This window comes from Carassius carassius, chromosome 46, assembly GCF_963082965.1.
Source record: "Carassius carassius chromosome 46, fCarCar2.1, whole genome shotgun sequence".
In the NCBI taxonomy this organism is placed as follows: Eukaryota; Metazoa; Chordata; class Actinopteri; order Cypriniformes; family Cyprinidae; genus Carassius; species Carassius carassius.
The window spans coordinates 19,174,737-19,191,695 of NC_081800.1; the positions used below are offsets into that span (position 1 = coordinate 19,174,737).

Genomic DNA, 16,959 nt, shown 5'->3' on the forward strand with positions numbered 1-16,959 from the left:
CATTTCGCTTTTCACTTTCATTTCGACCACGGCGCGAAAGCGCGGCGGTCTGCGAGCGAACTGGAGCGAGTAACCTCGTTTTATTATATTCAAAACCCAATTTGATATGCCGGGGATGGCCTGCCATGCAGCGGCTCGTGCGGCTATGGGTTGAATGTGCTTCGGGCACTGGCCGCCTGTTATGAGGGGACCAGTAGCTCGAGTATGCTGTGCTTGGGACACTGTGGTGACAGCGCTTATTTGTAGGGTTGCGCACTGAGAAGTGGGCACGCGCGCTACATTTAGAGCACCTCCGGCGCGAGCGGGAAGGTGGGCATGAAAGGGGACCCGAGTGTGTTTTTGTGACACTTGGGGGAGTGTGTATACATGTAGGGGTGCGTACTGTGTAGTGGGCACACTGCCTACATAGAAAAAGCTCTTTTTGTGCTTTATTGAGGTCGCCGTGAAAACAGCGTTTGTGTGCAGGCGTGCGTGCATTGTAACAGGCTCGTTTACTGCAGTATAGACATCTCCAACCGCCTTTAGTGAGGGGATTGGAGGAAGTAAAAACAGCGAGGCTAGTTATATAGTTATGCAGCTTTGTATCTTATGTACATTTAGCTAAAAAAATCCTAAATACTATTTATTATATCCTATATATACAATATATATATATATATATATATATATATATATATATATATATATATATATATATATATATATATATATATATATATATATATATATAATTCACGGATGCATTAAGGGTCGGAATAAAGCATGGTCGTCTGTCTCTAACATAGTTTGGGTTATACTTTACCTTACCTAATGTTTCCATAAACTGATCAAGCTTGAGAGAACGAGATACAGGCGCTAAACTGAATCTAAATCAGGACTGCAGAGGCACTTTTCCTCTCAGGCCATGAGGCTGGATATCCTTCAGCTATCGCTGTATTATTAATTTTATATCATATTATAGGCTTTTGAATAAAAACTCTACGCATTCCAACACGAAAAGCTGTCGGCGACTGACATGATAAACTGCATTCAGTTGCTAGAAAATCAGGAGCTAGATGTTCAAGCAGGAATAACGAAAAGCGTTTCTGTCCCAGCCCTTTTTCCCCCTCCCACACAGACACACGACCCACCCCCCACCCTCCTTTCTCTTTTTTTCATCTACTCTCTTTTCTACAACAAACATGGCCGCGAAATCAGACGGTACAGCCGTTTCTTTACAGAATGATATTCAGCCGACGTGTCTCCCCGAGCCGGAGAAGCGCTCGCCCCAGTGGCGTCGCGTCGAGAAGGAGTATTCGCTCCTGGACTGCTGCTGGACCCTCTGGGCCCTCTTGGTCTTTTTCTCGGACGGGGCTTCAGACCTGTGGCTGGCTGCCGACTACTATCTCAGGCGGGACTACTGGTGGTTCGCTCTGACACTCGTTTTTATCATCATTCCTTCTGTTGTGGTGCAGGTGCTTAGCTTCCGATGGTTCGCGTACGATTACTTGGACTCGAACGGGAGCGGCACGGCTGCGGCTGCTATGGTAGCGGCGTCCAATGCGGAGAGCCACTTCAGCACCAAGGACAGCGATCAGCGGGGTGCTGGCCGCTCCGCTGCGGTCACCGGAACCCGGAGCAACGCTGAGAGCTGCTGCAGAGCCTGCGTGTGGCTCTTCCAAAGCGTCGTGCACGTTTTTCAGCTGGCACAGGTGTGGAGGTATGTTAGTGCTTTGAACTTAATTTAATGAGATACAAATCTATAGAGCATTCCTTGAAGGTGTCACATCAGCAGTTCATTCATATTGTTCTGTTCGGTTTTCTTGGCTTGCAACTAATCCACACCCACGTCTAGTGCTATTCAGGGACATATGTTAAACTACTAATATGACAAGGTTTATATTAAGGAAATACCAAGGACAACTTTTTATTTAGACAATAGTTATGTAGTTTCCACAAATTTATTAGAGTCAGTGTTTGAAAGCACATGTATTTGAGGGGGCCAATTATAGGATATTAATTTAAGGATAAATCACTGGAAAATACATTCAGTGGGCATTTATGTAAGTAGTGGTGTCTATGATGGGAAAAGGACAACAGAAATGATGCAAGATATCACAATAATTAATCTCACTGCTGTTAGTTTGCATAGCCTATGACTGTCCAGCAGTACTACTGAGGAAATGGGATCCTCCTTGTATTTCCTGTCGTCCCATGCCAGTTCATCATTATCTCCAAGCCATTTGGTTCTAGGCTCCTCCTCCTCTTCCTCTTCCACCTCTCATGAGCTTCTAGGTCAATAATCTCCCAGAGAGACTCCTCCACTCATTCAATCTGTCCACCAGAAATCTCCTTATGTATACTCTGAAATCCCTTTGTCTTTAGAGCAGTGCAAAATATTTTTTTCATATTACTTACCAGTGCCATTGGTTTCATTTCAAGCATAGCTATAATGAATTAGAATTTTGTTTTTTGTTTCTTTGTCATTTATTTATTTTTATTTATTGATTTTTTGGCTTAAAGGAATAGTTTATCCATTAATGAAATAATGCAGAAAACTGATGCTAAATTTCCTCTGCAGTAAATGGGTGCCATCAGAATGAGAGTCCAAACAGTTGATAAAAACATCAGAGTTATCTACAAGTAAACCACATGACTCCAGTCCATCAATTAACGTCTTGTAAAGCGAAAAGCTACATTTGCAATAAACATATCCATCATTAAGATGTTTTTAACTTCAGACTTGTGCTTTCAGTTGAAATATGAGTCATCTATCCATAATATTGCTTTCTCCAGTGAAAAAGTTGTCTCTTCTGAATCAGGAGAGAAATATGCAAAGATCAAGCACCATCTATAAGTGAAAACAGATCCAAACAAATATGTCGGTGGATTTTGATGTGAGACAACAACAGGGAATGGATTTTTCACTGGAGTCTATCAAGTGCTAAGCGTCTTGATTGCTGACAGACAGTGCGCTGCAACTCACAATGCAATTTCCATAATAATGCTAAGAAAACAATTTGCAGCCCACAATCAGAGCCAAAAGTTTAATCCACTCACATATAAATCAATAGGAACACACCCACACATATTAGAGACATGTGTAGGGAGTGAGCGCCATATAATTGTGGTTGTTAAAACAGTGGCAGCGATTTGCTTGTCTTTCACTGCCTGCCCTGATCAGCAGTGACAGACCAAGCTTCTGTGACTGGACACAACTGCTGGCTGACCCGCAGGGTAACACAGGGTTAATGATTCCATTGACATCACAAAGCTGCCGGTCATTTCAATCAAGCTTCATTTATGCTGCTGTCACAACATGTGTGCTGTCCTTCTCATGCCGTCTGTGTCATTCTCTATCTGTCACTCATGCTTTTTCATCAGCCCTCTGCTCCTGACCTTTTTATTAGAAGATTTCCCTTCCCTTCTCCTTTTTGTGATACCAAATTTAATTGACCATAATTGGTGCTGGGCGGTATGACCAAAATTTTTTATAATTTTTCCTTTGACTGGACATTTATGGCTTAGTGGCTTTTTTTACTGTCAGAAGTTATCAAAATATAAAAACAATGCAATATCAAATACAAATTTACTAACAGTTTGGTTCACCTTTTAAAATGTAATTACATTATTAAATAAGCAAATAGCATATTTATGGTTTAAATAAAAACAAATATGGAAAATAGAATATGGAAAAAAGTGTTGTGATATTGATTCTACTGTGCAACATTAATATATTCCTGTCATAATTTCCTGTCATAAGTTAGACTAAACTTTTATTGGCAGCTTATAATGAATACCTTTGAGTTTCTATGTGTTTAAATAAAGTGTATTATTATAATTTTTAGTAGTACCGTAGTAATAGTAGTATTGCTTTAAGCAGTACATTCTACTGTGCCATACTAATATATTTCTGTTATAATTCTTCAAGTTAAACCAAACTTTTATTTCCTTTTTATCAAATGAAAAGCTGGTGAAGTGACACTTAGAGCTGCTCAGGAGACGAAGTTCATGTGTTCATGTCCTCATATAATGAGATGGCTTTTCTTAAAGAGAATGAGGATATCTGCAATTCAAAAGAAACCAGCCAGCCACCAAATAAGGCACAATTGGGAAATAATTTTCATGTAATTTGAATAAATCAAACCATTATCTCTTTTGATTCACAAATTAGCCTTGAGACTTTTAGCCTATATAAGCCCTTCTGAGCCACATTCCCATGAATATATAATTAACTGAAAATATTTCCAGTGCCACTAACGAAAACATCATTGGCACTGCAGATATATCCTCTGCTCTCTCATTGTCTCTTTCTAACAGTATAGCTAAGAGTAGCACCTTTAGAAAGCTCATTTTGCCATTTTCATGTTACCTCTGTTTGACCTGCAATAGATTTCTGTTCTTCACTTCACACTAGTAGTCTACTCTCTGACTAAGTCTTTGCTTAAAAGCTTCCAAGCAGAGCTTTCCAGGCTCTCTGTCTTTGTTTGATTGGAATTAGGAGTAAAGCCATTAAAGCCGCACCGACACTGTACTTGTCACATCTCTGCATTACAGTGATTATAGCTGTGTTTATATGTCCTTACCTGGAGCATTCAGCCAGAGATTGAGAGAGCGCTGAGCTGCTGCAAAGAAGAAAAGGTGAGGAATGATAGGTGGAGAGTAGATGTGAAAATAAATGGTCATTTTTAGGGTTGAGATCCATACTTGTGAGAATGTTCAAGAGGGAGAATATGTGAAAACCGGGCTGTTTGATACGAAAATTAGTCATTATAAAGCAATTTCCCCTCATGGCTTGTAATTACATCAGAAATAAAATAATGATACAACTAGCTGATGTGCAATAAAAAAATTAAAATAAATTAAAAATCTCTTTCTCACATTACGTTTAACCAAAGAGTGTGCCCTAAAGTCCCCTCTGAGTACTCTGACCTGTTTCACTGCACACATTCAAAGACGGTTTTCAATTCCATGTTCCCTGCAGTATCACATGAGCAAGATCAATCAGGATCAGACACCACCCTCGAAGAAGAAAATACACCTTTACACAGGCTGCATTGAGAAATGACTACATGCACTGCAAAGTGTTTGTAGAATGTGAAAATAGGAGGCAACCGTTTTCATTCATTTACATATTCATTTAGTCTCATTTAATTATTTTAATAAATGTCATCATTAATGTATACTATCATAAAACATAACATTTATGAACTCTAAAAAGATTTGCTTTGTATCAGCATAATTTTTGGTATATTGTAATTAAAAATATTCCATCACTGTAACCAATGATAATCTTGATGCTCTGACTGATTCAGCGGGTTCATTAAATGAAGAGCTGTAGATTGTGAGTCTTTCTGAATGGTTAGAGTGATAAATCATTTGTTTGTGAACTACATTGGTTTCGCTATTTGTTTTTGACACTTAAATTATTGATTCATAAGAGTTATTTGTTTGTGAATCAGATTACACAGGTTGTGCTTTATGTTTCTGACTTACTCAAAAGATTTGGCGCATAAGTGTCATTATATGAATTGGATTATACTTATTGCACTGTATGGGATAATTCCATAGAAAGAAATGTTTTCTTGCCATGACTGCAAGCTCAGCCTATTATTTATGTAATTTAATATTGTTCAAATTTAGTTCGCGATTAATAGGAAAAGATTTTTGGCCAGAATGGATGGTTTAACTTATTTAGATTTTTTTTTCAAATGCGTTAATGATGGATTTGTTTCTTACAAGCATGTTAGGGTTAGGGTTAGGGTCAGTGGACTAGAACTGTCTTGATTACTTGTGGATTATATGTTTTTATCAGTTGTTTGCACTCTAATGGCATCCATTCACCCTAACCCTAAACCTAAATTCAAGAAATACCATTTTAAAATGTTTTTAAAAGTCTTTACATTCCTAATGGGCTATCATGCATAGAAGCAAAATGTCAAGCTCTAATTAATTCATTGCATTTATTCCTATGTCTGAACTGCCTTACAGTATGTACTCAATTTATTTTTTTGACTGAACAAGACAATAGTCTGGAAATAAAAGAACCCCCAACCCTTGGTCAGTAGAAGTCTGTTACATTATGCATAGTGTAAATATTCTAGCTGCACAATTATGTGTTAATTGAATACATTAAATAAATTTGTTACTGAATGTTTGTAAAACAATGTAAAGATAGATACAGATTATTCCATAAATTGATTTTACTGGTGCAGGAAAATTGGCTTTCACTTTCTTCCTGGCTGGTAGATGGTAGTCCTCCACTGATTTATACTCTATATTGTGAAATGGCTTTGTACATTTTGTTACAGAACCTAGAGGGGCAAAGAAAGAAAGATTACAACAACATTTTCTGATCACACTTTTGAGAAGGATAGCAAGGAACAAAAGAAATGTACTGTATATGGCGACAGGAAATCGAAAGCACTTCCATTTTCCTAATTCTGTTACATGATGACATGATCCAGTGTCTCATAACTACCTCAGCAGGGCTTTACTGTTCAATAAAATAAATGGCAGCCTGATTCCAGCCAACTGGAAATCTGATGGAGAACATTCAAGATTAATTTCAATTCTTTCTTTCTTTCTTTCTTTCTTTCTTTCTTTCTGCTGTCATTCTCAAGGGTGTGATCAGCATTGTAATTTAGCAGAGAGGGGGAACTGTAATGGTATTTAATTGAATTACAGAGACCCTGCCAGTTAATAGCTGAGTGCTGATTGGTTAGGAGTGCCATCTGAGTAATCAAATGGGTCAATTAGCCATTATTAATGTTGTTGAATTCAAATGGAGTTTAATGGCAGGTGAACAGCAATATAATCCGTGTGGTGATCCTGTTCTGACCTGCCTTAATATTAGAAAGTCCTTTTCAGAGGAAGCCTGAGTCTTCACAAAGCAAAACACAGGCCTAGCAGATGATTGTCTCCAATTAAATTAAGCCAAGTAATGGGCCAAGCTTGTCAGCTGCAATGTCTGTCAGTTGTCACCATGGAGACTGATGCATTGCCTGCCAATCGTGGCTTTTTGAGAGATGTTTTCTCAGTCAAAGCACTGGCTGTTTGTTATTGTTTTCTTATTTTTCTTAAAGAAAAAGGAGCTGCATGGTCAAGGTTCAAGGTTTGATTTCGTCTGAAATCATTTGTGTGAATTTTACAAGCAAAGGCAGCTTTTCTGTCTCATTGAAAGCACACTCCTTATTCAGAGAAAGAAAGACTGTGTCACTTGTCAAATTTGACTCACTGACAGCCTCTCTCGTAGGCTCCCTATTGCTTGATTTTTCTCTGTGTGTTTTTTTTATTGAACAGCAAGTTGTTAGAAGGATGTGGAGCAATTTTATAGACCTCATCAAGTCAGGGTGATTCATTCTGCCAATCTCCTGACATCCAGCGAGCACTTCTATTACTCTCGCTACCCTTGAGACAAACTGAAATATCATGACACTTCCTGTCAAAGGAAACAAATTAAGTCCAGTGAAAGTCAGATTTTTCAAGGGGCTCACATAAATATCTTTCGAATGCACAGCTGCAGTTTTGCTTCATATCTTTCAAATGCCACTCTCTCCTTTCCTCTGGCACTAACATTCATCTCACAGGATAAACAGTGCAGTCCTGGGGTCATGAATCAGGAAATTTGAAGTAACGAAAGTAAGAGACCGTGATCCCTCCCGTGAAAAACATGCTCTCTGACATCCATGTAATCTCCAGCGTGACCATGGTGTGTCTCACAAGACATCTGCAACAGCATGGAGACCGTGGTGCTGAAGTCAGAACATGACATGCTGGAGCACAAGATGACAAGTGTACTGCCTTTTTCAGCTGGTCAAAATGACATTATAGGCAAGGCAGACTCTGGGTCTTTTCCAAGCCTGCAGACTGGCATTGATGCTAACTATGTAATTTCCTGTTTCCATACACTACCAGTCAAAATTTTGGAATATATATACAGTATATATACACACATGATGATTTAGATATGATATAATGATTTAGAAAGAATCCTCAGCAAGGCAACATTTATTTGACAAAAAAAATACAGTAATTGTCACGGCTTACGCTGCTGGAAGGAACACGGAGCCGAGGGATAAACGAAACAAGGATTTATTAAATCAAACATAGGCAAGGTAAGTAGAAAATAACAGGTGGCAAGTGGCAAGTAACAGGTAACAAGTAGACCCGACAAAACAGAACTGAAAGGACAAGGCTTTTATACAAGGGATAATTGGGAAAACACAGGTGGATGGCATGACTTAATTAACAGGGACATGGAACACATGCGGAAATGACTAGACACCTGGGAACTAATCAAACCACAGAGACAGAAACTGGGTCACAGGGGCAAAAAACAAACAAAATGAGTCCAGGTGTGTGACAGTACTCCCCCCTCCCGGTAGGTGCGTCCTCGCACCGTAGAAACAAAGGGAGGCCAGCAGACAGGGACCACAGCGGAAGGAGCCAGGGAGGAGATGACGGAGGGAGGAGCCAGGAAGGATCTGAAGCAGGAGGCACCCAGCAGGACCCAGGCCACAGCCATAACGGCCCAAGGTGGGGCCGACGGAGGAAGGAGCCATGGAGGAGGAATGGTCACCGACTCCAGGGACTCGACCCACGGCAACGGAGCAAGTGGAGGAGGAGCCCGAGGCGGAGACGGAGAGCCAGGGAGGAGCCGGAGGTCCTAGGCGGAACTGATGGCTCTGGTGACTGACGCGGCGATGTGGATCCGGAAGGCCGCGGTGAGGCCAGAGTGACCGAGGACTGAGGTGTAGCCGAGGGGATGAAGGAGCCTGACGGAGCCGGAGGGACGGAGGGATGAGGCGAAGCCGGAGGAGTGGAGTCCCGAGGCATAGGATGGACGACGCCAGACCAAGGCGGAGCCGGAGGGACGAGGGAGCCAGGCAGAGCCTGCGGACTGCCGGGCCACGGCGGAGAGGAAGGAGCTAGGAGCCATGGTGGAGCCGACGGGTCAACGGGCCGAGGCGGAGTCCAGGCCTCAGAGGCTGGAGGCGGAGGTGAGGGAGACGCCGACCAAGGCGTCGCTGGAGGATGGCGGTCCCGCTGAGCTCGCACCACAATGATGGTAGGCTGAGGGCGAGCAGAGGGGCAGCCAGACGACAGCGGAGGAGGAGGCAGGAGTGGGTGGGAGGGTGGGAATTTGAGGAGCAGGCATTGGAGTAAGCTCTGGGGCTGGAGCCCTTCCTGGGCTTAACGGAGGATCAGGAGCCCGTCCTGGGCTTAACGGGGGTTCAGGAGCCCGTCCTGGGCTTAACGGGGGTTCAGGAGCCCGTCCTGGGCTTAACGGGGGTTCAGGAGCCCGTCCGGGGCTTAACGGGGGTTCAGGAGCCCGTCCGGGGCTTAACGGGGGTTCAGGAGCCCGTCCGGGGCTTAACGGGGGTTCAGGAGCCCGTCCGGGGCTTAACGGGGGTTCAGCAGCCCGTCCGGGGCTTAACGGGGGTTCAGGAGCCCGTCCGGGGCTTAACGGGGGTTCAGGAGCCCGTCCGGGGCTTAACGGGGGTTCAGGAGCCCGTCCTGGGCTTAACGGGGGTTCAGGAGCCCGTCCTGGGCTTAACGGGGGTTCAGGAGCCCGTCCTGGGCTTAACGGAAGATCAGGAGCCCTTCCTGGGCTTAACAGAGGATCTGGCATAGGTGAATTGGAAACCCCCTCATTTTGACCCATTTGGCGCTCCACATTTTGCTCCCTCGTGGTGGGCAGTGTCGCCGGCTCTCGCACCTGGTCTGACGGGTTGCTCTCTGGCTCTCCGTCATCGGTGGGCTCGGGCTTATGCCTCGTACCGTGGGGAGATTGTAGGCTGGGCTCTGGGTCCAGAGTGGACCTGGCGAGATCCTCCATTGGGCCGACCGTGAGAGGTGACCCATTTCTCACCAGATTCCACTCGATGAATGCGGCGAAATCCTCCCGAGGACCATCTTCGGGCGACAACGCGCGTGGTCCGGGTAGCTGGTGGCATTAGCTATCAAGAGAAACCATCTAGTATGGTCCTCGAGAGAAAGTCCCTCCTGCTCCAGCAGGAGGAGGAGGTATTCGGGGCGATAGAGGGGATCCATTACACACTACGGAAAGAAAAAGACTGTGAAAAAACGGAAAACAAAACACGCAGTTTTTAACATTTTTTTAGGTTCGGGTCTTCTGTCACGGCTTACGCTGCTGGAAGGAACACGGAGCCGAGGGATAAACGAAACAAGGATTTATTAAATCAAACATAGGCAAGGTAAGTAGAAAATAACAGGTGGCAAGTAACAGGTAACAAGTGGACAAGTTAACAAGTAGACAAGTAGACCCGACAAAACAGAACTGAAAGGACAAGGCTTTTATACAAGGGATAATTGGGAAAACACAGGTGGATGGCATGACTTAATTAACAGGGACATGGAACACATGCGGAAATGACTAGACACACCTGGGAACTAATCAAACCACATAGAGACAGAAACTGGGTTACAGGGGCAAAAAACACACAAAATGAGTCCAGGTGTGTGACAGTAATATTGTAAAATATTATACAAAATTTAAATAACTGCCATTACTCTAGTCCTCAGATCCTTCAGAAATCACTTCCAAAAAACAACATTTATTTGAGAAAAATAAATATTTTTGTAACATTATAAAGGTATTTTGATCAGTTTAGTGTCTTTGTATTAACTTTTTTCTTTCTTTCTTTCTTTCTTTCTTTCTTTCTTTCTTTCTTTCTGCCAGTGCACTGTAGTGTAGGGATCATGGTTTCCACAAAAATATTAAGCAACAAAACCTCAATTTCAGTGTGTGGATGATAATAATAATAATAAATGTTTCTTGAGCAGCAAATTAGCATATTAGAATTATTACTGAAGGATCATTTGACACTGGTGACTGGAGTAATGTTGCTGAAAATTCAGTTTTGCCATTACAGGAATAAGTTACATTTTTAAATTTCTACAAATAGTAAACAGTGATTTTAAATTGCAATAAGATTTCACAATATTACTGTTTTTGTATTTTTCATCAAATAAATGCAGCCTTGGTGAGCACTCTCAAAAACGTTTTCCAAACTTTTGACCAGTAGTGTAATAAGTATTTTTCTGATGCAAGTATTGATGATTTTTCTTATCCTGTGCTTTTTTTACCTAAGGTATGTCCATGCCTTATATTTGGGTGTACAAAGCCGCTGGCATGGGGACCGCGAGCACAAACACTTCTACTGGCGTACGATGTTTGAGAAAGCTGACATCAGCATGCTGAGGCTGCTTGAGACCTTCCTGAAGAGCGCACCTCAGCTTGTTCTTCAACTCAGCATTATGGTCCAGACCAGCCAGGTCCTCCCTTTGCAGGGTAAGCTGATGACACCTATGATTAAAACCAGCTCACTGAGTATGCTAGAAATAGTTGGGCCTGTGGTATTTGCCTGTATCATATTTAATATATTCATATTTAGTTCCTAAGTCTTGTTTGCAGTACTTTTTCAGAAATATTGACGAGAAAACCTTTGCCTTTACTCCTAGAATTTGCACAATGCCAGCCAATCAGATCTGATGAACTGATGATTTCAACCCATTTTTGAGTGCACTATACATCAGATGGTCAGAAAATGTGCTGTGGGTGGACTGTGGGCGTACTGTCTGAGACTGAGAGGCTACTACATCAGTCCCAATCTGTCATATTGCTATCCACCAGGTCACAGAGTACAGAGTTTGATTCAGTGCCTTTCTTGCAGTTTGATTTCTGTATTGCATCTAATTTAAATGTGACACATTAAGAATTGTTTTAGAAATTCATTTGGCCATCATTAAAGATCAAAGTGCAATTTAACAGCACGTGTATGCTCAGCATCTCATTTTCAATCCAAGAGCAAATTAGCTGGTTAATTACTGAGAATGTGATACATATGACTGAATAACAACGGGTTGCATACATACACATTTCAGGTCATTGTGCATGAGCCTGACCATTTTACCAGATGAAAATTTAAGTAGATTTTCCCCTGGCAGATCCAAAATTGCAATGAATAAGCATAAAGAGATATGTAAAAGATCACTTAGAATAATACCTCATTAGATATTCATGTCAGTGTCTTCATAATGGTTAAAATTTGGTCTTTAATTGTGTAGTTTAAATTGCTCCAGTCTATCTTTGGGTCTGTAAGGAGGGAACAGGATGTGTGATAGTTACAAACCCACCTGACGCGTGCTTTTGATTACAGAGCTGCGAGAACTCGCTGTTGCATTAGTTCAGCTCCATGGGAACAATTGTAGCCACTGTTAGATGTTCCCTGAGGAATTTTATCCAAATGTCAAACTGCAGACTGTGACTTTTATAGACTGCCAAGAGCTAGTAAACTAAAGGATGTGAATTTTGTTTAAAAATTGTCATTTAAAGTAACGTCCTTCTTTCTTTCCATGCTATTTGGGCTAGAGTTGAGAGAGCTACAGTATTTATACTGTAGGAGCCCTAATCACAATTACATTTATTCAAACTGCTGAAGAGTTCTTTTTCCAGAAAGATAAAAATGAACCTGAGGAGTGCCAAAATGTGATTCCACAACAAAGCATATCCAGTTCTCAGGAGATGAGCAGGGCACTCATCTGCCCTATAGTCAGCAGTGTAGAAAATTCTGGCATCAGTGCAAGAGTGTTTCCTCTTGGTCTGTCCTGACCTGCACTTTTCCTGTCTGAAGACTGATATTATGATTAAGGTGCTTTGCTGGGTCTGTCATAATCGCTCATAATCATATTCAGTGCAATGCGAGACGGCTGGAGAACTAGCTAATGATTATGTTTTTGCTGATTAGGAGAGATTTTCCATTTTGACTACTCCTGACTAACTGGGTGAGCTGATGAATGGACAGACAGGAACCTGATTAAATATTCATGAGAGCTTCTCAAGAGCGTACCAGCACTCCAACAGAATTTCATTTTTTTTCTTTTCAGAAAATGGTGATGAGGTGTACTTTCATTCTTTATATACTGTACAGAATCATCTGAATTGTTATACATTGGTGTAGGTTTTGATTTTAAATCATTTGCAGTATTGTTCATGTTTCAACTTTGCCTCTGTAGGTTTTGATTTGAAATTAATTTGAAGTATTTTATAAGTAGTCAATTTGTCTCTAATGTGTCTTCTAAAATCTCTTAGGAGAAATAAAAAGAGAAAAACAATGAAACAATTTTTGGCATAAGTGTATAGTAGCTATAAAATGAATCCAAATTATTTATTTATTTTGCCAGACCACGTTTTAACAGTTAGAAATAAAGCCAAATCTGTTTTTTTTATTTTAAAGATTACATAGCTAGCATTGCTATAGTAGTGGGATATATATATATATATAAATATAAAATTAATAGAAAGTAAATTGTCCAAATAATATTTAAATTAGTTTTGGCTTTAGTACAGTAAAAATATAAAAGCTTTCAAAATAATAATAATTAAAAATATTTTACAAAAAATATTTCATAAACCTAAAACAAAACAAAAAAACAACAACAATGTATTATTTTAATACAATTCATTATATATATTTATATATTTTTTATTTTATAGACTATACAGTGTGAATCAATTGCCAAGTAGCTACTTAGATGTCCTCCCTAATACACTGAGACACCATCTAACTATCCAAAAATCCAATTCGTACTTATTCCGGCAGCGTAATTAAATTGAATTAATGTACCATGTAAAGTGACCCATGTTCTCTCTGTCACTCTTTCTCATTGTGCTTTATTTGATCCAGGTCTGTCTGCTTCAGCCTCGCTAGTGTCTCTGGGCTGGATGATGGCATCTTATCAGAAGGCATTACGGGACTCTCGTGACGACAAGCTCCCCATGTCATATAAAGCAGTGGTGGTGCACATGCTGTGGCACCTGTTCACAGTGGGAGCCCGCGCCATGGCCTTCGCCCTCTTTGTTTCCATTTTCCAGCTCTACTTCGGCATTTTCATCGTGGCCCACTGGTGCGCAATGACCTTCTGGATCATCCAAGGTGAGACAGACTTCTGCATGTCCAAGTGGGAGGAGATCATCTACAACATGATGGTAGGCATCGTGTACATATTCTGCTGGTTTAGCGTCCGTGAGGGCCCTACGCGGTGCCGTCTGCTGCTTTACAGCCTCATAATCCTGGGAGAAAATGTGGCCCTCACTGCCGTGTGGTATATATACCGCAGCCCACTCACTTCAGACTTTTACGCCGTGGTGGTGGTGTGTGTGGTGGCCTGTAGCTACGCCCTGGGCACATTTTTTATGTTTGTCTTCTACTGCCTTTTGCACCCTGATGGCCCTGTGTCTGGGGCCTATCTTGGATGTTGTGATGTCCAGATGGGTGCTGTTTCAGATCCTTGTGTCTCGTCGCCCACCTCCGCTCCTCCTCCTCTGGATGTGGTGAGCAGCCCGCCGCGGACTCTGCAGAGGACTAAAGGAGGAGAGTCAGTACCAGGAGGAGATGTTGGAGAAGTGTTTAAAATGCGGACCCTTAAAGCCTCGCGAACCGCTGCGCCTCGCCTCACCCCAAGGACAGAGGGGCCGGTAATTCGCATCGACCTTCCCAGGAAGCAATACCCAGCCTGGGACGCCCACTTCATTGATCGCAGGCTGCGAAAGACCATTTTGGTACTGGAAGCCGCAGCTCCGGTCACACCAAGGATCCAGTACCGCTGTCTAGGCACACCGAAGGAAGTGATGGAATACGAGACGACAGTCTGAGATGTTTTACCTTCTCCAAATAAAAGATGTAATGTTTAGTGAGGAGAAAAGTCATTTCTGTCTAGCTTTATTTGTTGAAGAAGAGTTTGTCAGATCTCCACATGACCCCTTGTTGACTCTTGCAATCTGTGGAAGCACATGAGACACTAGTGTCTAGCAAAGAGCCACCCTGTGGTGACATTAGACATTACTACAGGTTATTGGATTAGGAGGTTAGGCAGGGGTCTGACCAAATAAATGTGGCCATGGTAAATCTATAATGAGCAAAACAACATATCAGTGTGGTAGATTAACAGCAATGGTGCTTAAAACACTGTTTCAAACCATCCTAGGTGTTTTTAAAGCTTTTGTGGCAGCTGCCGTATTCAACAAATACTGAATCCATTTGGCCATAATTCAATGGGTTTTGAGGTTGTAGTAGGTACAAGTAAAATGTGTGAGTTGTCTCATTAAACGCCTTAAGACTTTCTAACATTTGGCTATTCAGCATCTGAAAGGGGCATTTCACCCTGTTGAAAAATTTAAAGGGGTCCTATTATGCTCTTTTTTTTTGTTTAGGGGATGTACTAGAATAGGCTCTCATACTAGGTTGTTCAAAAAACACATTATTTTTTCACATATTTTACATTATTACAAGACCTCTCTCCCTAGTCTTGAATGAACAGCTCGAATAATTCCTGTATCAAATGAAGGCCCGCCTTCTGAAATTCAAAATGTGCTGTGATTGGTTAGCTGGGCCATGTGTGTTGTGATTGGCACCACTCGGCGCCTGGTTGGGAAATGTCATGTCCCTTACCATAGCTACCTGCGAGCTTTGTTGCGTCAAAATCAAATCAAATTGAGCGTGATTTAAACTTTTGAGTATGAGTTGTCTGCCTTGGGAAAGCTAGCGTGTCTCCTAGATAGTGATAATACTTGTTGGCTTCTCTAGTGCAGCTCCACCAGGTCTCGTCCCATTTGTCGATATTTGTGATATCACAAAACCCAGAAAATGTGCGTTGTAGTCCAAACGAGTCATTCGTTGTAGTTTTTAAAAAGTGATTTCTGTTAAATGTCATATCTCCTTTTGATTTTGACTTTGAGCTTTGTAACTTTGCAGATCTTTTTTTCATGCGTAAACAGCAACATTACAGACTAACTAAAGTTGAAAAAGTGAAAAAGCATAATAGCACCCCTTTAATGAATAAATAAAAACGGTTTGTGTGCTAGATAATTAAAGGGTTGATTTTCTGGTAACACAGGTATTTTATTAAGCACAGAATATGTTGCCTTCAAGAACATGGATCAGACTTTGCAAGAAACAAGGTCTCTTTTCAGGACATTTCCGCTAACCTTTCAAGTGAAAAATTGCATGTCATTGAAAAATTTGGGATTTCTTTTTTTAAACGTTCTCAAAGGACATTTGTGTCATAATGGAAATAATGGGTCTGATTCTGAAAAAGGGCTGAGTGTCCCTTTAAAAAGGATTGAATGAATGTTTATCTCAAGAACACAGAACACTGATTAATACGGTTTATTATATACCTGTAATAGGAACCAATGTTTATTTTGCAGTATTTCAAATGTTTCTAAGATAACAAAGATTATGAGTTCACATTTTAAAGTATTTGACAGCTGAAGGGAAAGAAAAATCATATAATATATGTTTACATGTTTCAAAATAGTTCTCTTTTTAGGATTCATGAAAAGTTATCGTCATTAAGAGTATACCAGTTCAAGTCATCTACAAAATTTGGTGCAATAATACTCATAAATGTTTGGAGAGTGAACATTTTGATGGATATGAACAAGTCCCTTTATCTGTTACTTTAACATTTTATTTAAAACTTAAATTAAGATAATGATACATTTGGTCATCAATACCAACTACATATCATCTACCAACTGATGAGAATGTATATTTGTACTCTGATCAAAACAATAACTATCTTTTTCTATCTTTCTTTATTGACCCTGTTCTGTACAAATGACTAAGAACAGTATTTTGCATTGACTGACTATTGGGCTGTTTAATAGAAAGAAGATGAATAATCTTGGGGTTTGTGCTGTGTTTATTGATATTATGTTATTGCTAAGTCAATTAACCCATTGTAACTATTTCACTTCTTTGCATAACCATTATGTATGTCCATTTGTGTTACCATGTTGGTGCTAGCTGGAACACCTCAGCACAGCCATGTATGCTGTACTTTATCAAAGTGGATCATACTCATTCACTCTGGTCAATGCTGGTTAATTTTACCATAGACACGCTGAAAGACGTTAAGCCTTACACTGCACCTGCAAGACTGTTGCTGTCG

General features: G+C 41.0%; 1 protein-coding gene across 1 annotated transcript; it reads left to right on the forward strand.

Annotated features, from left to right (window-relative positions):
* Window positions 1–1,168: 1,168 nt before the first annotated feature.
* LOC132129501 (XK-related protein 7-like) lies at window positions 1,169–16,691 on the forward strand. The gene is made up of 3 exons (XM_059541134.1): window positions 1,169–1,699; window positions 11,097–11,296; window positions 13,692–16,691. Exons 1-3 carry the CDS (start codon window positions 1,182–1,184, stop codon window positions 14,657–14,659), a joined length of 1,686 nt encoding a protein of 561 aa, XP_059397117.1. The 5' UTR covers window positions 1,169–1,181; the 3' UTR covers window positions 14,660–16,691.
* The last annotated feature ends 268 nt before the right edge of the window (window positions 16,692–16,959 follow it).